Source organism: Lasioglossum baleicum, chromosome 13 (genome assembly GCF_051020765.1).
Source record: "Lasioglossum baleicum chromosome 13, iyLasBale1, whole genome shotgun sequence".
Classification (NCBI taxonomy): domain Eukaryota; kingdom Metazoa; phylum Arthropoda; class Insecta; order Hymenoptera; family Halictidae; genus Lasioglossum; species Lasioglossum baleicum.
The window spans coordinates 13,871,479-13,896,420 of record NC_134941.1 but is presented as its reverse complement, the minus strand read 5'-3'; the positions used below and the strand labels follow the sequence as shown (position 1 = coordinate 13,896,420).

The 24,942-nt window shown below is 44.1% G+C and overlaps 2 protein-coding genes across 8 annotated transcripts; one reads left to right on the top strand and one right to left on the bottom strand.

The window, feature by feature from the left end:
* Positions 1-38: 38 nt before the first annotated feature.
* Positions 39-8,165, top strand: Tmf (TATA element modulatory factor). Of its 3 annotated transcripts, none has more exons than XM_076436381.1 (12): positions 39-195; positions 994-1,194; positions 1,286-3,384; positions 3,451-3,552; positions 3,816-4,094; positions 4,215-4,553; positions 4,637-4,849; positions 4,912-5,058; positions 5,146-5,538; positions 5,608-5,857; positions 5,933-6,059; positions 6,483-8,165. In XM_076436381.1, the coding sequence occupies exons 3-12, from the start codon at positions 1,304-1,306 to the stop codon at positions 6,767-6,769; spliced, it is 4,218 nt and encodes a 1,405-aa protein (XP_076292496.1). In that variant the 5' UTR covers positions 39-195; positions 994-1,194; positions 1,286-1,303; the 3' UTR covers positions 6,770-8,165. The 3 variants fall into 3 exon arrangements, with proteins under 3 accessions (XP_076292496.1, XP_076292494.1, XP_076292495.1); XM_076436379.1 differs by lacking the exon at positions 39-195 and adding an exon at positions 296-828; XM_076436380.1 differs by lacking the exon at positions 39-195 and adding an exon at positions 296-917.
* On the bottom strand, positions 7,294-24,397 carry Nonc (serine/threonine-protein kinase Smg1). Of its 5 annotated transcripts, none has more exons than XM_076436355.1 (16): positions 23,888-24,397; positions 22,952-23,216; positions 22,655-22,878; positions 22,256-22,508; positions 21,946-22,075; positions 20,512-21,862; positions 20,131-20,287; positions 19,507-20,035; positions 18,888-19,075; positions 14,145-18,716; positions 13,786-14,059; positions 13,399-13,661; positions 13,050-13,326; positions 11,042-12,965; positions 9,680-10,723; positions 7,294-9,477 (listed from the first exon to the last, which is right to left on the bottom strand). In XM_076436355.1, exons 2-16 carry the CDS (start codon positions 23,185-23,187, stop codon positions 9,293-9,295), a joined length of 11,607 nt encoding a protein of 3,868 aa, XP_076292470.1. In that variant the 5' UTR covers positions 23,188-23,216; positions 23,888-24,397; the 3' UTR covers positions 7,294-9,292. The 5 variants fall into 5 exon arrangements, with proteins under 5 accessions (XP_076292470.1, XP_076292471.1, XP_076292468.1 ...); XM_076436356.1 differs by having other exon boundaries at positions 23,996-24,397; XM_076436353.1 differs by having other exon boundaries at positions 22,952-23,241; positions 24,165-24,397.
* Positions 24,398-24,942: the final 545 nt, after the last annotated feature.

Here is a 24,942-nt window from a genome sequence, read left to right as displayed (position 1 = left end):
TACAATATACCTTCCGATACGTATAATATGTATATACGTACACATATACGTACATATACATTATACTGCGTACGTGCGAATATGTATACATATTCGCTATAGCGACACGTCAAAGTTTTCTGACATTGTTACAGCGATATCCGTCGACGAAATATGGACAACGGAAAAGATTCCGATAGGAATCTACATATATAGGTAGGTTGGAAACTTTTCAAGCACGGAAACGATAAAAAGCAACACGTATACATTTTCATGGAATATGTTTTCCTGTTCCTTACTTTGGAAATTTGAACCAATTTATCGCCTGCTTGTCGATTACGTTGATTCGATAAAGACGTTACCGTTTTTGTAATTTGTTTCAATTTGTTTCGCGATGCCAACGTTTACGTAATATGTAATGTATGTTATTGCTGTATATAAATAGTGTGTATCCGTGACAAGTGGATATTCCAAAATTTCGAATGTGACACGGGTCTGCGAACGAATGATTCAGGATGATTTCCAATCTATAATATTTATCTATTTCATCGTACATGTGTCATCAAGAGCAAAGTTTGGTAACAGCATCGAACATAAAAAACGTCGAACATAAATTACGTGTTTCAATGGTGTATACGCGCATACGCATCAATACGCATACAAATACATTCAGTATAAGTACATAACACAGTAGTACAATAGTACAATAGTAAGCATACTTACTTACAACATGTAGTCCGTATGCGCGTAACACTTCTACATATGTATGTGTGTATGCGGTGTACCTATGAAAATAGTGTTGTTTCGGGTGAAAGTCGGTTTATTTGAACCGTTGAGTACAGTAATCATGTATGTATGTTATACACGAGTATTTATATACTTATAATGTATAACATGCTATCCATTCCGAAGAGCAACGTTCTTCAGCTATCATGCTTGTAATCCTAGTCTACGATACATCAATGCGACGAATGTCATCTTCGTTGTTTTATTCGTCTGATCTTTCCTTTACAGCTTTTTCGTAGACAGTTCTATGTACAAATGTACAAAGAGATCGATGATCCTTGGCAAGATCGTGTAAAGCAATGTAAAGCTTTCTGAAAAGCAAACGTTGACATCGTTGCTTCGTTACTCTAACCTACAACTGTCGTGTACAATTGTGTTCTCATATGAACACACTTTTAAACTAAACGTAATATTATTTTAATATGCAACGTGAGTTACTTCTTCAAACGAATTGCCCGACTTTACATTATATTAACCCTTGTGTAGCCTGTGTAGCATGTATAATACATTTTCCGCTTAGTTTTAGACACCGCAAAGAATGAGCTGGTTTGATGCCACAGGATTTGCCAATTTGGCCAAATCTGCCCTGAAAGAAGCTCAAAAAACGATCGACAAAGCGTTGGATATCAAGGAGGAAGAAGAAGAAGCGGAGCAGAAGTTAGTTTTGGAACGTCGTGTGGAAGATGGGTCGGACTTCTTTGTGTCGTGGGGATTGAAGAGCGATGAGGATGTTGTTCCGAGCGATAAAAATAAAGAATCCAAACAAGAAGCAAGCAACAGCATATGGGGTAGTTTTACAGGGTCGTTTTTCGAATCTCCGAAGTATAGGGAAGGGGATAGCGATCAGAGACGAATTGTTCAATCCAAGTCTTTGCAAAACACATTCACTGGAAATAGACAAAGGGCTAGACTTACGTCGTCGTTATCCTTCTCTGAGGATCGTACTAGTAAAACTCAAAGTTGGTCTAAGAGTACAACAGAAAAAGATACGTCGTGTCCGGAGTTGGACGTATCAGAATTGTCAAACACGAATGAAGCGAAGGACGTAATATCTGGAATGGAAGATGAAACGGAGGAACGGGTGGCAGGAACGAGCATGGAGGACTCAGATTCTATAGCAAGTTTATCGAAAGAGGATGGTATCGCGAATATTCGAACCACTGGTACGGAATGCGAGCAGAAAGATGCGTGCCAACAGATATCGAAGAGCCAAGACGAGGAGGCCGACAATATGTTGTTAGTTTCATCAGAAAACGATAAGAAGAGCTTGGAAAGCGTTGAAATTCTGGGTTCTCGATCGAACACTGATTGCACTACCACTCCAGAGTTGGACAGCAGTTCCATTGGTGATTCAGCGAGTCCCTCTGGCGTGGGTGCCAACAGTACTAAGCTAAATTCCGAGTCTGTAGAAATATTGCCGGACAGTTTAATTACCTCTCCAAGTTCCGTGGAAATTTTAGGAGATTGGAAGAGCGATAGTAGTCCGTATCTGTCGCCAGTAGATCCATTGCGTTCCGAAACGTGTTCAGCGCTAGACAGAGACGACTCGGTGACACCTTGCTGGGAAGATGATAACATCGAACAGATTCCAATTGAAGATGCGAGTCAGAGGTATCTGTCATCCTCCGACATTTCTCCGTACGAATCTCCATTGGAAGAAGCCAAAACGCTTCACAATGATTTGTGTGCAAGTATGGAGAGTACATCGTCACCGTCGCTATCTGCATCGACTAGTGCCTATCCTACGCAGAGCCACGGAGAGCTGGGGACACATACGCATGGGGGAAAGCTTTTGTCATCACTGATCGGGCAAAATTTAAGAACATATCCGGCGGAGAACATAGAAGCCACCAGTTATCTGGATGAACCAGACGAACCGAGTTTAGCCGAGGATTCTTATACGTCTGCCTCGGAGAGCACTGTTGCAACTATATTCGAACCTCTGGTACAACAGCAACGGACAGAGATTCCTCTAAGCGGTAAACAAGTCTCGATGATACTTTGCACGGAGACGCATCCGTGTCCGAATCTAGACACCGTTAAAGAGAAGCCTAATCTACATTTACCAATTGAAGCGATCACCACCCAACCAATCCGTAAATCAACGGAGCAAACGTATACGAGCATTGATGGAGTTTTAACTAGCAAAAAGCCAGAAACGGATAGGAAAGGTATCGATCTGCTGATAAACACGACTATAGAGCCAGCAGAACCAGAAACAGAGCAGGAAAGTGAGATGGAACCGGAGCCGGAGTCGAAATCGGAACCGACACCGATACTGGCATCAGCATCAGGCCAAGAAGAATCCGAACGATATTCCACCAGCGAAGATGTTGTACACCCGTATCCGTTGAAATCTGACACAATCGATATCATGGACCATCATTTAATGTCAACGGATTCGAGTTGCGAAGGGACTTTGATCGAAAGCAATTCAGAGGATAACGCGACGCAGGTTCACAAACCGGAAGGGAAGATAACAGAACCACCTCTAACGGCTAGCTCGTACGTGAAGACAATGTTAGCGGATGCGATGATTGAGAAAGTCGGCGAAATCATGGAGATGGAAGGACAAAGCTCGGATATGCCTCGGGAGAATTCGCCTATTTCCTCGGAGAGGTATTTTGAAGAAAGAAAAGAAAGGAAAAGCCTTGCGAAAGATTGATTATGGTTCGTTTGTTTCAGTCGATCTGATTTGGTCAAAATTGGTTCAGATCAAACCAGCGGTCACACTAGCGGGGATGAATTGGAAACCACCACTTCTAGTGATATTGAAATCATATCCAGGTATAAGTATAGGTATAGGCGTAGGCATTCCTATGCATCTATGTAATGTCCTACGTGCAGGTGTCAGCAGTAGTAATGGCTGGACAGCGGATCTCTATGCGAAATAAAAATTTTCTAATATTTTTACTGTTTGAAATTGCACCTATTCATTTTTGTCGTAAATGCATCAAATCCGTTGTCTAGTAATGGCCATAGTTAGCAACCTGCCGTTACGTTTACCGTCTTCAAATTTGCTAAGAAGAGAAATTCGTTTGTTTGAGAAGCCCAAACGGTGATTCGAGTTCGACGCAGTCACGTCAGAGTCTGACGAGATCGCAATCAGCGAAGGGCAGTGATCTTTTAACGAAGACCTTAAAATCCAGAGGACATTCCAGAGAGTTGAGCGAAATTAGCGTGGGATCGGACGAAACGAATCTCGAGATAGAAACGCTATTGAAACGTATACAAGAGATGACCGAGATATTAGAAGCGAGAGAATCGAAACTGATCGACGTCAGCAGGATGAATATGGAATTGCACGAACAGAACAGCAATATGAAAAAGTATATTTTTCACAAGTGTATTTATGCTTTTTATTCAATCGTACTTTTCAGTTTTTTTTTTTGTAGACTTTGGACTTTGTTTCTCGTTTACCGATGAACTTATCGATCACGATTTTACAGACAACTAGACAACTTTGAGAAATACGCGGAACAAAGCCAGAACTTGAATCAAATAGCTGACGAGTACACTCAACGGTTGTCTGCGCTGGAAAGAAAGTTTCAACAAGCGATACGAGAACGAGACTCGTTGCGGAAAAATTTGGAACAACTGAAAACGGAAGCAGCTACGCGTTTGTCGTCTCAAGAGATGTACACATTGAGCGCCGAGAAGGATGAAATCATTAAGGAGCTTAGGGAGGAAGGAGACAAGTTGAGCAAGCAGCAGCTTCAGCATAGTAACATTATTAAAAAATTGCGAATTAAGGAGAAGGAGAGTGACGCTTCGATAAAGAGTCAAAAGTATGTAGCGAGAGAGTGTGTCTGTGTATATTGAGAGAGAGTATATAAGTAGTTACTTACATTTCGATGTTGAATAACCGTAGGCAGTTGATAGATGAGCAAACATTGGAGGTGGAACGTTTGAAGAAATCGTTGCACGCAAAAGAGGAAGTCGAAAGAACTCAGATAGAGGCTGTTCATATGCTGACAGCGAAAACGAAGAAACAGGAGAAAGAAATCTTAACTTTGCAAGAAAAATTGGACAACACTCTGCACAAGATGGACGCTTACAAGACGAGTTTGGATGCGACGAAAATGTTAGTGTCAGAATACTCGTCTACTTCGATATTCTTTGATTTTATGATTAACTGAATTGCAGGGATCTAATAGAAACGAAGAAACTGTTGTTGGCAACGGAGGCAGAACTGAAAGATGCTACGAATAACGCTGGAGAATCGTGTCAACTGCTGGCGCAAGTTGAAGAATTGAAATTAAGATTGCGGGAATCGAAAGAAATGCACGCCAAGTAAATACTACATATATGTATACGTGTACACGTAGGTATATTGTGTATTTCGTATAATATATTTTCGTCTTGTTGTTCCTCGTTTAGAAAAGAAGAGTTCTTCAAGCATGAAAACAACGAACTATTGAAGCGTTTAGAGGCAGCCGAAACCAGAAGCGAAGAACTTTCGGAATCGGTGTCTACGGCTACGAAACCTTTGGTCAGACAGTTGGAACAACTTCATACGAATCTAACGCAAAAATGCAACAATTTCATGAAACAGGAGAAAGCGTTGTCGGAAAAGAATCTCGAACTGCAGACGAAAGTGGAGCATTTGATCGAGACGAATCGCTACTTGAAAGAAGAATCTGTTAATTTAAATTCGAAGTTACACCAATTAGAATCAAAATTCTCTGCGAAGGAGGTTGAGCTGTCACGATTGCAAGAATCGTACGACGAGTTAACGATAGAAAAAGAGAGGCTAACGGAGGAAACTGTCCGGTATAGAAACTTTAAAGATATCTTCTTCCTCTACCGAATTACACTTCTGAATCAGTCTTACGTTTTCAGATATCGGCGGACGATAGAAACGCTCGAGCAGTCCCACTCCTCGCAGATAATGGAACTGAATAGAGAGATAGTGGCGTTAGAAAACAAGTTGGCTGTAGAAAAGGCAGCCACGGATGCAGAGAAAAGGAAGAACAACGCAATCTCTGAGCAAAAACGAGTTGACCGTAACGAGTCCCAGAATCCTCAAAGTCCTACCACAGAAACTGCGAATCTACAGACCTCTCCGAACGCGATAGACCTTATTTGGCCGGTAATGCAAAAAACCGTAAACTGTCAATGGTCAACTGTAAAATTGCATTCTGTTGAATTGTCCGACATTTTTTAGTTGTGCGATTCCGAGGCTGTCGACGAGGGCAGCGAAAGGGGCGCGATGGTGTACGACTATCTCAGAGCTGGATCGAGTAATACGTCTATATTTGAAAACTTGCAAGCGCAACTGAAACAGAAGGACGGTAGGTTTTTAAGCGTCCATTGCAGCTACAGATGCCATTGTTGTATCCTGCATTCTCGTTATTTTTATTGGAGCAATATCTCTCATTGAATTTTAGCAAAAGTCTAAATTGTGTTCCGATGTATAATGTTATACATTAATCATTACGCGATAATCCAACAGCTTCAGTCTTTTTGAGACGTTAGAAGGGATAGTTTACTAGCTAATGTATATTTTTTTTTAATTGTTATTGGTTATCATTGCGATGGAAAAAGTAAAAGTCACGATTTTTAAATTCTTTACCTGTGCCTGTAATGTGAGGTCCAATTTTGAAAAGATTCGTTTTCAAAAGGTCTACTTACGAATACTTGGTATACCCACTGCATCTCGTTACCATCCTTATAATAATTCGCGATAATTTGAACTGATAACTTCGCTCCCGTAGGTGAGATACAACAACTTCAGTGGGAACTGTCGCGTCGAAATGTAGAGAGAGATGCGCTCAATACAGAACTGTCTACGTTGACCTTAAAAATCGAAGAACTGAATAACAAGGTCTCGCATATAACTGTTTTGAACGAGAACTTGCAAGACATCCAAACAAGATACGACGCGTTGTTGCAAATGTGCGGTGAAAAAATGGAGGAAAACGAAGAGCTGCGTTTAGACCTTCAAGATGTCAAGGATGTCTACAAAACACAGATCGATCAGCTGATGAAAGAACATACTTGAAGTAACTCGCAGTCGATCGAAGCGAATCAATGTTGTGTACAGATTATATCAGTTGGATAATTCATAATTCCGTTGCTACAACGACGTTATTTCTCGTTGGGTTTCGTTCGAGATACGAGAGAGATCAGATTTATAGTTTGACAAAAGTTTGCCTGGCAGCAGAAATCCGTAGTTGCATGTAACTGAATAATCGCGAAGCATGCGATGCAACATTTTGTTTCTTTCGGGACCTGTCGCATCGTGTACAACGCTGGTTGAATAAGTAACAATGTGATACGAAGTTGTAATATAACGATTAAAGTTTACAATATTGTATAATAATATACAGTTGAATTACAATGTAATTTATTAAAAAAGAATGTACGTTCATCGATAGTTGGATCTCTTTTTTTATAGCCAGTCATAACTAAAATGAAAGAATCGAGAAAGTGAAACTTTTCGATCCGGTGAAACCGTGATACGGCGTTATGATGAGCACACGCTAGGAGGAAATATGGAAAGATGAAAGAAAATGGTAAAATATAGAAGATTTCAGATATTGTAATTCAGTTGAAGGAAATATATACTTCTCGTTATTTTTCGTATATATCGTAAACTTTATTGGTTACAAAGTGCGACCTTATCTCTGCTCCTGATCCGCAACAAAAGAATAAATGAAACAAAAATGGGAGAGAAACGCGAAATGAATGACTAAAATGTTAGTTTTGTTCGGTGGTATCGTGTATCTTTAATAAGAGAACAAACAGAATTATTTCGAATGTCGAATGTTGGCAGCGGTATTATCGTTTCCTTCTCTTTCTTGATGATTTTTTCCTTGGAAGATTATTACTCTGACTGTTATCTGTACGGCTGTACGATGCAGTAGCGTTGCACTACCATTAATTGTACGTATAGAGGAGCAAGTATAAATGTCTATACTTCACTGATTTTTCGAAACGAAGTCTGATAAAGAAAAGTGTTGTTTGTTACTGAAAATTCGCGTTGTATGTTATCTCTATAACTGCGATCGGAGAGAAAGATTTGATTTGGGCGCGATAACATTTTATATTACAGGCTGGCATGTATATTTACAGTGATTCCTACTAATATTCGAATACTCTTTTAAAAAGACGATAACTTTTTAAATATTGGACCATACGATTTGAGCTTTTTCGAGAAGTTAGAACAATTGGTTCGCTACAGAACGGGGGGGAAAAAATTGCAGAGAAAATACTAAAAGTTATATATTGCAGCTTTTTTAATATTGGACCTTAATTTTTTGAGAGCGTCCGAATATTGATGGGAGTCACTGTAAGTACGTGTACTGAGGCGTTTTGTTCCAACGTCACGGTACGTTTGTTCCGACTAAAATATCAAGTACGTCACAGTTACTCAACAAATAAAACAGTTTCCTAATTTTCTGAATTTCCTTAAAATATACGACTGTGTTTCTGATACCTGTATAGTTAGAAAATTAGTTGTTATCGCGGACAAACGAAGAGTACCGTCGGATCGTACGATTACCACCGGAGTTCTTTTTCATGTTTTCAAGTTGTTTCAGTCATTCTCAAGAAGCAAGACTATTTAACAGTGTCGGCAATTATCTTGGTGAAAAGTTGCAGGTTGATTTCAAACTATGACCGCTGATCAAGCGGTGAACAGTTTGTCTTTTCTCCATTCGTCTTTTTGTTAAAGCGAATGAGCGACTAGTCAACGGACGACACGAAAGAGATTTCATGGATAAATTGATCAAATGAAAGAAATTTCAGTTCAGAGAAGGGTCGTTTTCTTCGAACGAATCACGTTCGTGGTAGACAACACGTCACAGATGTTCTCTTCAAAGTCTCGAGCGTCGTCGTCATCGACGCCGTTAATCGTCATCGAGTTCCTCCGCATCGTCGACTGAACTTCGCAGTCGTTGTCCCCGTTTTATTTCAAAAATTGAGCGACGGATTCTATGCTTTTCCCAAATTCAAGATCGACGTGAATACACGGTAAAATGAAATTTTTCGTTTGCAATGCAACAATTTGTAGAGTTCAGAACGACTGTTGAAAGTTTGTAGCGTTCCACTGTCTGGGTAAGTAAATGGGTAAATAATAGGTAGGGTCGGTGGTAAATAATTAGGATAAGACCGGAGTGTAGATAAAAATGAGAAAGGACAGACGGACAAACTTTGGTAGAGTACACGACAGGCGCGGTACCGACGATAGTGTTTTGAGTAATTTGAGATAATCATAGAACCGGTGCCAGATCAAACCGGTTGGATCGCGGATCGTTGATCACGTGTCACGTGTATCGTGCATCGCGCAGAATTATTCCTTTTTGTAGATGGACGCACGTTACCGAACTCTCGAACGGTATCCTCGCGGGCGTAGTGAACTTTCTCTTCCAGATGACGATGAAGGTACTTCACACCTGATCGAACAGAGAGCTAGCTCTGTCGAGCGTAGAGCGTAGAGCGTAGAGCGCAGAACGGTACAAACTCTGGTACCGTGTGTAACGAACATTGAACCATCGACGCGAACGCGTCAACCACCTTTCGTTCAAACCCACGGTGTCCAACCCTCGTACAAAAGGGCTAAATTGTCAGTGCTCTGAGCTTCGCGTATCACGTACTCTACTTGCTCGGCTGTGGTGTACTTGCGGGACGGATGTGGATCGCGGCCTTCCAGCTTCATTCGAATACGACGCCAAACGTTCAGCGCGTACGCGTTCCGTTCTTGGACAGCTGCGTGGAAAACGAATAGATCGATGAATAATCGTGATTGTAATACAGTGCCGCATTAAAGGATAAGACTCTGTTTTCCTTGTTTCAAATGTACATAATATAGAAACATACACAGTGTCTTATCATTTTGTCCAGCAGTACAGCAATACAACTAGTGTGGACACTGTAGACGGATAAAGGAAAGAAATGATTGAAGGCTCACCTTTCCCCGTGGTCGGATCTCTGGTCAACTGAATTCCCTTCCTCGGACTGTGGCACACTCCCTCTTGCCTAATTAACTTTTTCTTTCTGTTTGCCCTAACCGTGACCAAGCTTTTGCCCTTTTTACCTCTCTCTCGAGCTCTCTCCTTCTCGAGATTCCCTTTCTCGGACCTTTCATCCTTGGACTTGTCAAGCAGTTTGCCAGTATTTAGTTTTTTCTCATTCGCGAATTCTAGCAATTCATTGTACAAACTCGGCACTACGGTCGCCATACTTTCCAATTGTTGTTTGATTGTTCTCCCTCTGTTCGCGTCTAGACAATCGGATTCGAGTTCTTTCACGATCGCAGATACGCTTTCGGTAAAGGATCGATACGAACAGAGAAACTCCTGAAGCCCGGTAATATTCTCTTGCTTAGCCATGGTTCGTAATAGAATCCGAACGTCGGACATCAATCTGTGATGTTCGGTCAAGACGTTCTGCAGATTCGAGATCTGTTCGCGTAAACGTTCTTGAGCGGCGTGCAAGCATTCTTGTTTCTCCTGTAACTTTTTCTGAACGTCGAGAATCGCTTCGGAGATGAATCTCTCGGCTTGTTTGAGCCAATTGATGTCAACGGTGCTTTCCATCGGTAGCAGTTCGACCAGGCTCTCCTCGATCGCGGTTACGGTAATGGTTAAACTCATGGTTAAGACACAACTCTCCTCCCAGTGTTTCACCAGCTTGACGAAATTCGCGTCGTGAGTTACGCTCTCCGACGTTCGAGTTCTCAGTGCTTCGTAATGCAATATAGAGTTGCAAGCATTGACGACGTTGGTCGCGAGATTATGCTGCCGGGTAAGCTTCTCGCACGAGGAAAGCACGGCGTTGTCGAACGCCGACATCACTTCGCCGAGAGCCGGATTCGCTCCAGCTGCCCATTTTAAACGTTGCACGGCGCTCGACACGAGATTTTGTTGTTGCTCCCGGGCTTCGCACACGCGTGACTGCAGGCTGGAAAGACCGGCAGCGGTCTTGCGTAATTCCAACATGAACGCCGAACGATCTGAAAAAGAAAGTTAGTTGGTATCGACTTGGTTATCGAGTTGTACTATGCGGACATATTAGGTTGTTGCGTATGAAATGTCCGATTTTAGAATGCAACTCTTAGAAAACTTATTGGCGATAGCATTGTGTGATTTTTGGTGAAAATTTGGTGATTAATTAACGTAGTAGTCGTTGATGGTAAAAAGGACATCAGAACCAAGATAACAATCTTCATATTTTTACCGTAATAGAATCAAGTACAAAATTGCGTTTGTTTAATGTCACTGCTAAAAATCGGAAATATGCAACAACCTAATAGTATAGCGGACATACTTACTCAGAGGATTGATTAGATTAAGATTCAGATTCAGATTCAAATTTAGATTAAGATTCAAATTCGGTCGGAGGAGCAAGCTGTCCTCGTGCAGCCAATGCTGAGCGGTCAGCTGCAGTTGCAACCGCTGCATACTAGCTCTGGCCACTTCAACGCATTGCTGCGTCAATCTTGCGGTTTGTTTTCGTCGCCAAGCACTTTCAAGAGTGCTGCTGAGTGCGCTAGCTTGCGCGAGAACGGAACCCGAGAACGAGCCTCTCTTCAGGCATAGATCGACAACCTTTCTGCAAAGCTCTTCCAGAGATACTTTGCTCTCTGCTCCAATATCACGCTGCTCGATCTCGGTGGTGACGCTGAGTCCCATTCTTTGCAGCAGGAGACAAAGCGCGATCGCCAACGTTTGAGAAGTGACGCCGAGCAATTGCCTGGACACGTAGTCCGCCGTAAAAATTCGAATAGGTTTATTCAACCGTTCGTCGTCGTAGAGGTTCGCCAGACCGCCTTTGAACGCGGTCGCGATATCCCTGCACATCATGAAGAACTCTTGAATAGTGTGCAGTCGTTTCACCAGGAATATATCCTCAAGAACCTGGCACGCGGCTTTGTTGAATATCGGCGCAGACATTTCCTTCGCTTCCCTGATCTGATCGATTTTTCTCCAAGCTGCGGGAATGTCCAGCGTGCTCAAAGTACCAATCAACGCGTTCCCCTCCATCTGGAGCTTCTCGAACAGTCCGTTGAAGCCCATCAACAACATCTGACCGGGCGTCAACGTCTCATCCTGATTCGGTTCCTCGATCTCAGCTGTTCGAGACAGCAACGCCTCGAATCGCAGCCTCATGCTGTTGACAACACTCTGCATCATCGCGTGAGGACTGTCCATCTCCATCACAGTAAACCGCAGATGCATCTCCAACTGTCCCAGGATCTCACCGAGCGGTATCCCTGGCGACACGATGATCTCTGTTAACTCGCCGATCATCCTGATCACGGTTGGCTCCTCGGTGATGATCGTCTTCATCGCTTCCGGAAGGATGATCGTGTGGAAATTGTAATTCAGCTCCTGCAGCCCCTTGTAAATGTAATCGGATCCTCTTAAACATTTCAACACCAACGATATCCTAGGATCGTTGTTCGCCTTGTGGCATTCGGGTATCAAGGTGACCAGTTCTGAGATCAACGACGACATCAACCGCATCTCGTCCAAAAACCAGTCTCCTTCTCTAGACGTTAGATCGACAAGACAATCACCGGCGCACTTTGCTGCCACCTCCATCATCAAGTATCTTTTGTTCAAGGCACACAGAGCGGTTATGTTCACGCATTCGAGTGCTCTTTCTGCTCCCTTTTCCCGCCTCAGGAACCCCTGGATCTGCACTCTAGATTCTGTGTACGCTTTCTCGATTCTGCCCACCGATTCCGGCAACCCTTCCGAAACCATTCTCTCGTACGCTTTCTTCCATCTCTCGTTCGCCTCGTTCAGAATCCCTTGCATTTGGTAAGAGAACGTTAGTATCTGCTGCACGTGCTGGCTGTTCGTGCTCTTTAACGGGTCGAAGGTACTTTCAAACTGCGCCATCACTTCGCGGCAACCGTCCACGTTCCCAGAGTTCAACAGTTTGTTCGCCCAACCGTGGTACAGTACCGTACGGTGTTGAGACATGATACTCAACGGGTACAAGTTACAGATCGCCGAGTACTGGCTCAAAAGGTCCAGACAGCTTCTTATCAAGATAGACTGTTGCGTGGCTAATTGAGTCAGCTCGTTTTCTGATTGTTCGCACTGAACAATCATTTGACTTTGGCCAGCGTTCTGTAGAAATTCCTTCACCAAGTCGAACACCACGTGCTCCTCCGAAGTTGTCGACGTTCCCAATTCCGACAACCATTGCCCCAATTGGACGCCTCTTATCGCCGAAAGCGCTAGCTGAAAACGGTGATTCTTTATTTGCTTGACTTGCTTACTTACGACACTATCGATGACCAACTCTAGCATGGTTCTCGTACTTACATTGTGCATGTTGATCTGTTTCTCGCAGTCCTCTATTCTCTCTTTCAACGCGGCCTTCGCCTTTTCGTGGGCATCGCGCGCTCTCTTGAAAGAGTTGTAACGTTTTATCACCGAATACAACGGATGATTGCGTCCCATCGCCTGAGCTTCCTTCACCAACGCGAGCTGCTGGTGTCTATCCTGAAGCAATTCCCGACACTGACGCGTGATTTCGCTTGCGTCCATCCAACAATTCAAACGGTGGCACAGAGATGGAAACACCTTGATCAGTTCGTCCCTGGAAACGAAACGACTGATTGATCCGATCCGATCAACGAAATTATGAGAAAATAAGGAAATAGATGCGAACCTGTTCGCCAGCCATTCGGCTCGCATCTCTGCCGTCCGCACGGCAAACATTGCTCGCGTTAATTCCTGCTCCAGTTGTTTCCTTCCTATGCCGGTGCACCTCGCTCTGGCTTGACATGCTCCGTAACTCGCGATACTATTGTCGGCGCCAGCTCGCCAATCCACCAATGGATCGTAGACGAACGCCTCGAGCAAAGTAAGCAGAGTTTCGCGACCTCGTCTCATCACGCGAAGAGTATGCTCGCAAGCTAGCCGAAATATGCCCTGGAACGAGATTAGAAAATGTAGCGTTGCTACCAGAGACCCCTATTTCGTGTATTTAGATACACGTTCAAAACCACGATCTGTAGTTGTTATAGTTCGTCAATAACATCGTTGATCGTCGTACCTCGACACCGGTAACGCCCAGCGCCGTTTTAATATTCGGAGTCATCCTGAAAGGCACCTTCTCGGGCACTCGTAACGTCTTGCCCTTCTCGAAGCATACATTGTAATCGATATGAACTACTTCGCCCGTGTTCAGGTCTACGAGCACGTTGTCCAAGTGCCGATCGCCCAAACCAATGATGTAACCAATAATCGACATCACGGCGACCGAGTAAGAGTAATTCTTGGTTGCCTGCCACCAGTTTCCAGCGTCGATGCTGTTGCACCAAATCTCCCTGTAAGATCACAAATAACGGTTACAGGTAACAAGCAGAAGTAATGGAAAAAATCAAAAGGAAGAAGAAGAAGAGATGCACTAACTTTGCCAACAGATCCTTCGGAGTTTCGGCCATCAACTCAGCCAGGACCTGTTTCAGAACTTGTGCTGGCCATTCCTTTCTATTTTCCAAGCCGATTCCCCGTTCTTTCAGCAACGGTGTCAACTTGTTGTAAAAGAGTTCGGACGGTCGTAAGATCGCAGTACTGCCAGTCTTGTTAGTCATAGAGTTCTCTCTTTGTTGCCATTTCTTGTATAGAACGAACAGCGGTGTGACACCGTCGACCCATTGTATCAATCCAGACCTCGGGCCTAACGGTATAACCGAATAGTGTCGAGCTCTGTATACCTGCTTGGAATCACCCTTCTTCGACATCATTGTATTACATATGCTTAAAAACTGCATGATTCTCTCGTCCAAGTGAAGATCCTCCAATCCCTTGAACAGATATGTGTAAACATGTCCGTCGGAACCGTGGAAAATCAGTTTCTTCGGCTTGGTCTTGGTAGGCAATATCTGTACATTGTTATCGACGGATTGGATCGTGATGATTCTATTATCGTTCGCAGCCACGCCTGGCATAGCGATGCGCGTGTTTCTCAAATTAGCCAACACTGGGCTGATATCATTCATAGCGAGAGAATAAGCAGCGCGTCGATGAACGCGTTGCGCCAACTTGCTTTCCAATTGCTTCAGACAGAGATTGGCGATCTGAGGTTTCGCTGGGTTCTTGGGATTGGTCAGCTTGCCGATCGCTTCTTCGATCGAGGGACCAAACTTCTCCTGAAAGGTTTTCTCGTGCGGCGTCTCAGCCGGGACAGAGGTCATGGCGAATAAATTTTCTAAGATGAACACCACCGGCTTCAATATGATCCTGTGCTTCTCAGCGATCAACCGATCCTTCTCGTCAGCGCTCAACCAGACGTTGTCTTGCACCTTCTGCACCTCAATCTCCAGCTGCTCGAACCTCTTCGAGATCTCTGTATGATGTTGGCAGAGAGTAGCCAGCCATAATTCATCCCACAACAACGTGATTCGACGCAGCTCTCTCACCAAGATCTTGATCTGTTCTACTGAATCTTGAATTCTATTCGACAGGCAGTCGACCAGCTGCGAGAAGCAGCAGTCCATGAATTTCTCGTGTTCGTCTTGATCCTGATAACCCTCTTCCTCCTCCTCGTCGCCGTCTTCGTCAGCATCGACGTCTCCGTCCGCGTCTCCGTCGGCATCTGCAGACTCGTCGCCTTTCATAGCAGTGCCTCCTTCCTTCTCGATCTTCTCTTCGTCGTCCTCATGGTCCAACAACCCTCTCTCCTCCTCGATGAAGCACAGATCGTTCTGAGTCGAACTGTTCTCAGTTTTCGCGTACAGAACTTTGTCGCAGCTCTTCCTCTGGCCAGAGACCGCTCCTACAACCGCAGGGAATGTGATCAGATGCGGAGAATTTTCCGCGACTCTGCACAACAGCTCTGAAACTCGAGTTCGCACGTAAGCCTCCGGGTGACTGAGCCTAGAAAACAGCTGCGGTATTATTTGTTTCCAGGGAGCAGTGGGAGTCGAGGAGAGTCCGGATTCGAGTACATTCTGCAGCTCCAGGGCGTGTTTTACGACCAATCGCAGCAGCCTAAGCGTAGCGGTGATCGTGTCGCAGTCGTTGGTCTCCTTGTTCGCGGCTAGCTGTAAGTACTTGAAGTAGGCATTCGCGGAGAGCTCGTAGTACGAGTAGATTCTCTTCTGGGCTTGCTTCCAGACGTCAACGAGCATTCCGAGGCGTTCGGGGCTGGCTAGCCTCAGTATCGGTACGTTTCTTAGCTGGTTCTCTATCATATCGGAGGTGTTGATGTCGTTAATCGTGTCAATTATGTCACCTTCGTCTTCGGGAATGGTTTTGCTCTGACTCAGTATGGAGAAGATCGCCATAAGATCAGCCTCGCCGGTCTCGAATGGAAGCATGTCTCGTATAGCAGACCTGTCGGAATCGGTTAGTCGAGCCGTGTTCGAGTTGTCGACGATCTTCCTGCCCCATTTGTAGCACCAACTAGCGAAGCTGCACCACGCGACCGGCAAATCTGGGCACTGGTTCACTCCCAGTTGCATCAGCTTGCCGATTATCATGTCCGAGACTGGTATCGAGTCTGTGGTCGAGCCGAACAGCTTCGTCATCAAACCGTCGTTGTGCAAAGCTTCGAATTCCAGCAACTGTTCCAGCTGAATGTTCTCCGTGATCCCAGCTTCTTGCTGCTGAATCCACTTGCCCAGAGTGAGAAGCAGCCTGGTCCCGTTCTCCCTCAAGTCCGCCGACCGTTCTCCGTCCACGATAGCACGCGAGATCCCCAGCGCCGTCGCGCTACAAACTTTCAACGCCTTGTCGACGTATTCCATGTCGTACAGCAGCTTCGAGTACTCCCGAAAAGCGCGCATGTTGTTCTTCGACCATTTCACGCGCATCACGTTCCTCAAAGCGTCGGCGGTTACTCGATCGAAGTCGAGATCCACGCGTTCGAAGCCTCTCTTCTTCCCCTCGATGCGGCAAACCTCTTGCTCCGACCGCAAGTAATTCACAAGTTCCCGTTTCGCTAATTCGAAGTTTCCTTCCTTTCTGGCAGTTCGAACGATGTGCAGTCGCAGATCGGCCACCTCGCTCGCCACACCGTTCTCGCAGTTGCGAGCGATTCTTCGTCCGTCTCCGTTCCCTTCGTCCTCTTTTCCCCCTTCTCCCGTTGTCTCAAAGTACTCCGACCACCAGAGAATTCTCGTGAGAATACGCGAGTCCATCCGCTCTAGTTTCTCCGTTTTGTACAATTGAAACGCAGCCAGGTTCTCTCTCCGACCGGATCGCAGCAGCTCCTTCAACGCGTTCGCCGAATACCGGATCAGTATCGACTCGTTCAAGTAATCCGACAACACGTTTCGCAAACCCTCCTCCATAGTCTTAGCTGCCACCCTGCGACACCGCTCCACTTTCTCCTGGAAGTAATCGTGCCGGTCGTTTATGCGAATTCGGAGCGCTATGTTCGTCAGAGTGTCGTTGCATTCCACCAATGTTTTCGCGCAACTCCAATTGCCAGGCTTCTCCGTCTCGTTCTCCAAGAAGTTCCAATTAGTCAGATCGTCCAGAGCTATTGTTTCACCTTCTTCGAACATCTTCAAACACTTCGCTCGTTTACAATCGCTGCTCTCCGCTTGCAGTTGCTTGCCCACGTTGCTGCTCTTGTCTCGAGCGAGGAGACGAGCCTCCTGCTGCTTCCACGCTTCCAGGCGAGACCAATCGCTCACCGCTTCGTAACACTTCGATAATCGTTGCATACAGAAACCTAGTAGCTGACTGTCGCCCTCGGGCTTCACGTTCTTCTCTTTCTCCGCAGAGCCAAGTTCCTCGCCCCCGCTGCCGATCATGCCTCCACTTCCGCTCCCGTTTCCGCTTACGCTAACGCCGAAGCACTCTATTCCGTCGCCGTCTCCGTCAGCTTCTCCTTCTCCTTCACCAGCGCCATCGCCGTCGCCATTGCCCTCGCCGTCACCTTCACCCACAGCGTCGCCCTTCCCGTCACCTTCAATGTCTTCATCGCCTTCGTCTTCATCTTCCTCTTCATCTTCATCGTCTTCTCCGCCTTCGTCTTCAACATCACCTTCACCTTCGCTATCGACGTCAACATCGACATCCACATCATCGACATCGACGTCAACATCGATATCACCGTCGCCATTACCATTATCGTTACCATCGTCGTCCCCATCACCTTCGCAATCATCGTCATCGCCATCGCGATTACTATTGTCATTGGCATCACCATCGCCACCAATGTCAGCATCGCCTTCGCGGTTCTGTCCGTTGTATCCTCCACGACCGTCGTTGTATTCTTGCTCCATCTTGTGTTCGGAATCCTTTCTTCTTGCTGCCATTTGCTCCTCGATAATCAATTTGTACGCCTCGGCAGCGGATTCGTAATGACCTGCAGCTTCTTCCATCGCGGCTTTCAACCAAGGAAACTTTCTCTCTTTCTCCTTCGTGTAAACGTACAGTCCTTGCAACGCTTCCGCCTCGCCTAGCATCACTAATGCTTGAGCCGTGCACAGAGTAGCCCTCTCGAACTCGATACCGTGCGTGTTGTCGCTGTTGCTCAGATCCTCCAGCAACCGTCCACTGTTTCTCAGAGCGCTGCCAGCCAGTCCAGAATGCAGCGAAACCACGCACAACGCCAGACGAATTCGATTCAACCATTCTTTGCAAGTCGACTTGTTCGTATGGAAAAAGGTTCGGACTGGTTTGGAAAGTGGTGGCAAAGCCAACGCGCATCCCTCTGCTGCGTTATGGATCACTCTCTCCAGGTGCTCGAGAAACTCGATCAATAGTCGGACTCGACTATGTTCGCCCAGTAAATCGTCCAAACTTCGTTTCTCCTTTCTCGTTGTCTCCACGTTGTACGATATCTCGCGGGCCAACGTCTTCAAAGCGCTTTCGATTGATGTGAACGTTTCTTGCGGTTTTCCCAAGGATGTGCGGAGTTTGTTGTTCACGCAATGCTGAGCCGCTTCGAAACCCGCCCAGAAATATAAAAAGGAGCGATTCGCGACTCCTAACCGGTACATCTTCCTCGTAGGCTCACTCTCGGATCTAGGGAAAAATCAGAAGTGCATCGTCACGCGACCGAACCAGAAAATCGAGAACAGGTTGGGCGAATTGTAGCGCTTAGATCGCGACTTTACTGTAATTCTACAATCTACGCCTACATTATATTTACCACCATCGGTTCTTTATTATTTATCGTTTCGATATTGTACTCACATGATCGGCCAGCACAGGGTAAATAATTCCGTTAGCCCGGATGCGTCCAAGCATTGTTCTTGCAATAAAAAAGCCATGTAGGTCTTAAAATGCTGTGCTTGCATCTCTCCGTTGCTATTTCCACGCATATGCAATCTCTTCGCAAGAGTCAACGATTCCCGCGAATAATCCTTAATCCCTTGATGCTTCTGCGAACAGACGCGTAGCGATCCTTATTCTTATCCTTATTAGAGATCGTGGTTTTGAACGTGTATTAATAACACACGTGTATTGACATACACGTAGTTTATACTGCATGTCATTTTAAATACACGTGCATCAAAATGCATCCTTATTTTAATTTATATAATTTTTCAAACATTTATATTAATTTATGTATCGAGACTATGGTTTCACGAATTCTGCGATTGTTCGTACAACAATAAATTGAAACATCTGAGAATTGTAGAACTGGCAAGAAGTTTGCTTTGATAAAATTAGTAACTGTATCCTAAAAATCAATACGAATGAAAATGTGGATACGTTAGTGCACGTGTATTTGAATATACGTGTGAAATACACTTGTACACGTGTATTTAAATACAGGGATCACCAATCCTTATCCTAATTCTCAACTCACCTTCGTGTCCGACAGCAAACATTCCGTGTTCAGCTTCGGTACCACTATATTTAGAGGCAAGCGTGTCAACAAAGAACCATACTTGTCTCGTAAGATCTGATCTCGCGATGCCAAGTGTAACGTCGCCAAGTCCACTATAGACGAATAAACGTCCTCTCCCCATGTTACGTTCTTAGCGCTCACCATCATTTCAAAGAGTTCGCAAACAGCAATGGAGATATCGGAATCGGTACTAGCTCCGCAAGCAATGAGACTCTCCAAAACACGTTCGTACTCGGTCGTTTTACTTAGTATACCGATATAATTTTCTGATTGCAAACAAATTTCTTGCATCCATGTCGACAACAACAGCAAAGTTTGCTCTGGGGTATGCTGATTGAAACTCTTAGCGATCAAATGTAGAATTATAGACAGATGACCACTGGTTGGGGATGTAGTCGGTACATCCAGTGCACCTGGAAACATGTCTATCGGACGACACGCGGTGGTTCCTGTTATTAAACTGGAACTCGGTACGAAATGATTGTATCTAGAACAGAGGAATATCATTGGGTGAAGATTACAAGAACAATCAATCGAATTTGATTCACATCGACAATCGTATGATCGATATCGTCGTCTTACCTGGAACAGTGAGCGTACAGCAAATACAATATACTGTATTGTAAGAACGGACTGGTAATCGACAAGCTGCTGTCGTAAGGTCTCAACTTTACAGCCAACAGTTCGAGAATGCTTGGTTTCAACGCCCACATACCGATGATAGAGTTACTCGCGTTCGCTGGAAAATGTTCGAAGATTACACGGTTGCATTTGAAGGGCTGTTGCTTTTCCGAAGCTCCGATTCTTCGAAGATTCGAAGTCTTCGAATCGTACGAAGTTGTAGCTTACGAGTTTCATGTTATGTCATTTTCACAGAATATAAAAAATAAAACAAGCTTTAATTAGAAGCTTCAAAACTTTGATTCTCATCGCCTTGGAAGTTTCAGAAAGTAATCGCTTTACCTATATCGGATAAAGCCCGCAACAAGAATGTAATCACGATCTCTGCGTCTTTCTTCTTGTAATGGATCCCGTCGAGCAGCGGATTGTCGGGCACCAAACTCTCAATGTCAGCCAACACAAGCCTGTACGCGACCTCCAGATCAGACAATATGTAACGATACGATTCCTGCAGCAACGGAATATTCTTCAAACTGAGCAAGCTATGGTAAACACGGAGGCTAGCATTTTGTATAGTAATAGAATCCCGGAATCTCAATTTGAGTAACGCCGAATCCTTTCCCAGCAATTTGTGCACCAATTCCAATGGTAAATTCGCCGAGACTTCTTTGATTATTTTCGAAACGGTGTTCAGCATGGATATTATCGTGTCGTCCCAGAACATGTGGATTCTTTTCAGCTGAAGATCGATAAACTTGTAGAGCAACTCGTGGTTCTTCGTTGTACGACTCTGAAGGTGACCCAACAGGAGAAAAGCGCACTCGTTTGCAGTTACAATCAACTCTTCCTTCTCCTCGGTCAAATCTAGATTGTCCTTTCGTTTTGTTTCTCTCGATTGCAACCACCGTATAAAGTTCAACAGCGGCTCCTGTTTCTCTTTCGACCACGGTTCTCTCTCGATGCTGAGCTTCAAATTCTTCACCTCGTTCTTGTCGAGTTTCAACGATCTCAGCATCTCGAGCACGTTTTCCTCAGCCGATTCAGATTTGTTGAAATTTCGACGAGGCGGCGATGGAACGGTGACGCCTGCGGCTTTTACCCGTTTCATCAGCTCGTCGGCGTTCTCGACTGTCAGAGCGCAACTCGAGATCGAAGTTTCGCAGTCGTCGTTCAGTTCGATAGCTTTCACTACTGTTTTCAGCATTTTCGATAAACAATCGGTCAAAAACGACCATTGCACGTTCGGTGTCACGTTCGGATTCAAATGCTCGGATATGCTTTTCGTGACCGTATTGAACACAGAGATCAACGACGTGATACGAAGGATGCATTCCCGTGGTGTCGGAGATGTTTCATCGGCAGGTGAACTTCTGCCAGGTTCTGGTAAAGTCAACTCCTCGTCGTAACTCTCCATATCCTCTAGAAATTGTCCCAACAACGTTAAGGTGAACTGCAAATCGGCTATCCAAAATGTTCGTAATCTCTGCAAGCTGCGACTAGCGTAACTCGCGATCGCCTTCTGTTGAGTTGAATCTATATGCCAACCGACCAGTATGTCGACGGTATCGCGAAAATGATTCGAGAACGTTTCGGGATACGATTCCATGATCAACAGTATCGCGTCTACCGTTGCCACCAATAAGTCCGATCGATCGACGTTCTCTAATGTTGATTGTAACTGCGACATCATCAGCTGAAAACAATAAACATGATAGAAGAAGACTGATCTCGTATGAGGTCAATTGCGAAACAATGATGTAAATCAAATGGCAATACCACTGAAAATTCTTTTAATCTTGGTGCCTCTGCGTCCATCTTGAACACTTCCACGAATGATTTAATCAACAGGTATTTGATGTCCTCCTTCCGCTCCAGCGAGTACTTGCTGAAGACCCAATCCATATATCTGGGAATACAAAACAGATACTGATTATTGTATGTAATCTATAAACAACGATACCGATTAATGCAATGATGAGCAAATTTATAGAATTTCTTAAAATTCTTAATTTCATTCTTTAAAATTGAATAATTTGCAAGGATAAACACAGACTGGAATTGTTTCTACTTCTCGATCGACTCTTACCGTTTGAAATCCTGTTCGGCTGCATATCCGACACGACCCAGACACTTGGCGATTTGCTGCTTCGCTTCGGGTCCAGGCCCTGTGTGCAACATATCCAGTAGACTTTCGCAGATCACTTCCAAATTTCGACGTATGTATCTCTGATTCTCAGCCGCTATTATACCTTCCTGCGCTTGCTTGCACAGCAGGATAAAATGATCGTAATCTTCTTCTCGGCATAATCTCCTCAAGAGTTTCGAAATTCTAGAGTCTTCTGCAACACGACCGAAACAGCTGGATTATGAGGAAACTGTACTTGAACGTTAGTTCCGGCATAGACCAGGGAGTTCAAACTTGTAGCTCGCAAGTCAACAAGAACAAGTTGGAGCTGCCTGCTGTAGATAATTTTGTGGTGCCAACCATTTATTCGTTTGTCATCGTAATACTTTCCCTGCGAGTTTTCCTGGTTCTTCAGCGATTCTTGAAATTTGGGTCTAGCTGTAGAGTAATAATTGGTTTCCAAATTCGAGTCTCGCTCGACAGGCGTCTTCTTAAAAGCTCTGCCCCGTAACGCGCCTCTGGCACGGTCTCCGGAACTGCCACCACGAGCCATTCGAAACTCATTGCGTGGAACACCGCTGATTCTATAATTGAATGAATTGATTGTAAAGGAGAAACCATAGAACTCTTAGAAATTTGGTACAGTAAATATTTCACCTGGGTTTGAACCTGGAGAAGCTGTGATCAGACGAGTAATGATTCGAATTCCTTTGACAAATGACCAGTGGGCCACGCGAAGCATTAAAATCATTTGTATTGTAACTGCTCAGCGCATTGACGTCTCCTTTATCTAACTCTGTAGCTCGATTATTACCAACAGATTCTTCCTGTATCTCCAAACACTTGGATCCTCGTAGCTTTGTGCTAATATTAGAGTTCCCACAGCTATTCATTACATTACTGTGCAGACGATCTGCATAACCTACACTTTGCATGTACAAAATGTTCTAAACATGTATAATAACCATTATCTAGAATAATCAGCCAACAAAGAGAGTGAAAGCATACGTGTTGTACGAAGCGACAGTGTTTGTTATCGAAGCTGAAACTGAATCTTGACGGCGACTAAGAATCGTGAACGTCGCAAACGCAGTATCGACGGGTCAAAAAAAAAAAAAGAGCACCGAACGATCAGAAAGCTAACGAAGAGGATAGATAGTAAGATATTCGATAGAAAAATCACGACGAACTCGAGAAGAAAGGGACAATTATCGAAATCGGTAATTTCGAAAAGGATTGAGCTTACGTTCAAGCAACATTCTCGGATACGCGCGGAACGTTCGTCGATTTCAATTCGATAATATTTTCCATTGTCGAGGAGAGTTTTCGAAATGGTAATGAAAACACGTCGAACTCGTTGCCGAAAATCTAGATAAAGTACAATTGTATCGAGAACGCGAACGAATCTAAATACGTTAGAATATTTCCCTAGTCGATGGATATCAAAATACGCTACAACCTTGTTCCGCGTACGACTTGTTCGAGAACGATTCTCGACAAGTACTCGAAAATTTGTAGGTATGCGCGCTCGTTCAAAAGCGATTATTCCTGGTCAAAATGTACGAGAACCAATGAAGAAGAAAAGGATCATACATCGTTTTACGAGTGGTAGCCTCCAAGCTATGTATACGTTGACGTGCTCTCGATAATTGTTTCGTTTCGGCGAGCAACTCTCTCTCTCTCTCCCCCTCTCGTTGTTACCTTGTCTCACTTTTTATAAATTCATTCTTCGAAATTCATTGAAAAGCTATACAATTCAAAGAAAAAGAGAAAAACAGAAAAGAGGAAAGTAGATCAATTAATGGACACACCACATGCCTTCGTCGTACGTATAACGAGGACAACCCACACTAAATATATAGGTATTTACCTCTTTCGTACACCACCGCACGCACACACATTTGCACTTGCAGAGAAAACAATTTATGTCTTTACTGACAAATACGTGAATTATTCATACCTGCTCGAACTATATTAGCTCGCTATATTAGCTATAGCTATGTTACATGTACATGTGTGTACATGTAATAATATATAATTATATTATTTTTTTACACGTTCAACTTGTAGGCATCCCAATAAAATAAGTGTACGCAACGCGAAATGATGAAAGCAAAAAGCAACAATTCTTCGACCAATGAAAACTATCCTTTGGAAGATATTCTGATCGATTTAGAAATCTGATTGGCCCGTATCGAGTAGTAGGTACACGACTCTATTGCGATTTATATTATTCATGGTTTGCGATTTCGCCGAGAGTATTACATGTAAACCAGATCTTAGTAAGATATATTGTTCTTTTACTATTCTTTTATTCAAATAAAGTAAGTCGTGAGGAAATAAATACAGATTTCATATTATCGACGTCTACATTAGAATTTCACTTTTTCTAAATTATGATTGACAAAATGAATTAGCCATATTTAAAATAATAAGAGTAAAGTAAAAATAAACGGGTAATAAAATCAAATATATTTATATATATACATATTACAGTTACAGTTTCCATGAATATTTATACAGAATGAGATACGGCGACGGTTCCCCTTTCCTCTCTAGGTACACTTTAGCTTCGTGGTACTTCTCAACATACTATAGCACTTTGCCCACATCCGTTATCTGGTAGACGATGTAATCTTGGAACACGG

Coding starts and splice junctions, on each gene's coding strand:
- Tmf (XM_076436381.1), top strand. CDS start 1,304: ATGAGCTGGTTTGATGCCACAGGATTTGCCAATTTGGCCAAATCTGCC. Junction 4,850..4,911: donor AGTTTGGATGCGACGAAAAT/GTTAGTGTCAGA, acceptor ACTGAATTGCAG/GGATCTAATAGAAACGAAGA. Junction 5,858..5,932: donor CGATAGACCTTATTTGGCCG/GTAATGCAAAAA, acceptor GACATTTTTTAG/TTGTGCGATTCCGAGGCTGT.
- Nonc (XM_076436352.1), bottom strand. CDS start 24,195: ATGTGTGTGCGTGCGGTGGTGTACGAAAGAG. Junction 22,076..22,255: donor GCCGAACAGGATTTCAAACG/GTAAGAGTCGAT, acceptor TTGTATTCCCAG/ATATATGGATTGGGTCTTCA. Junction 19,076..19,506: donor GTTTGCTGTCGGACACGAAG/GTGAGTTGAGAA, acceptor GTCTGTTCGCAG/AAGCATCAAGGGATTAAGGA.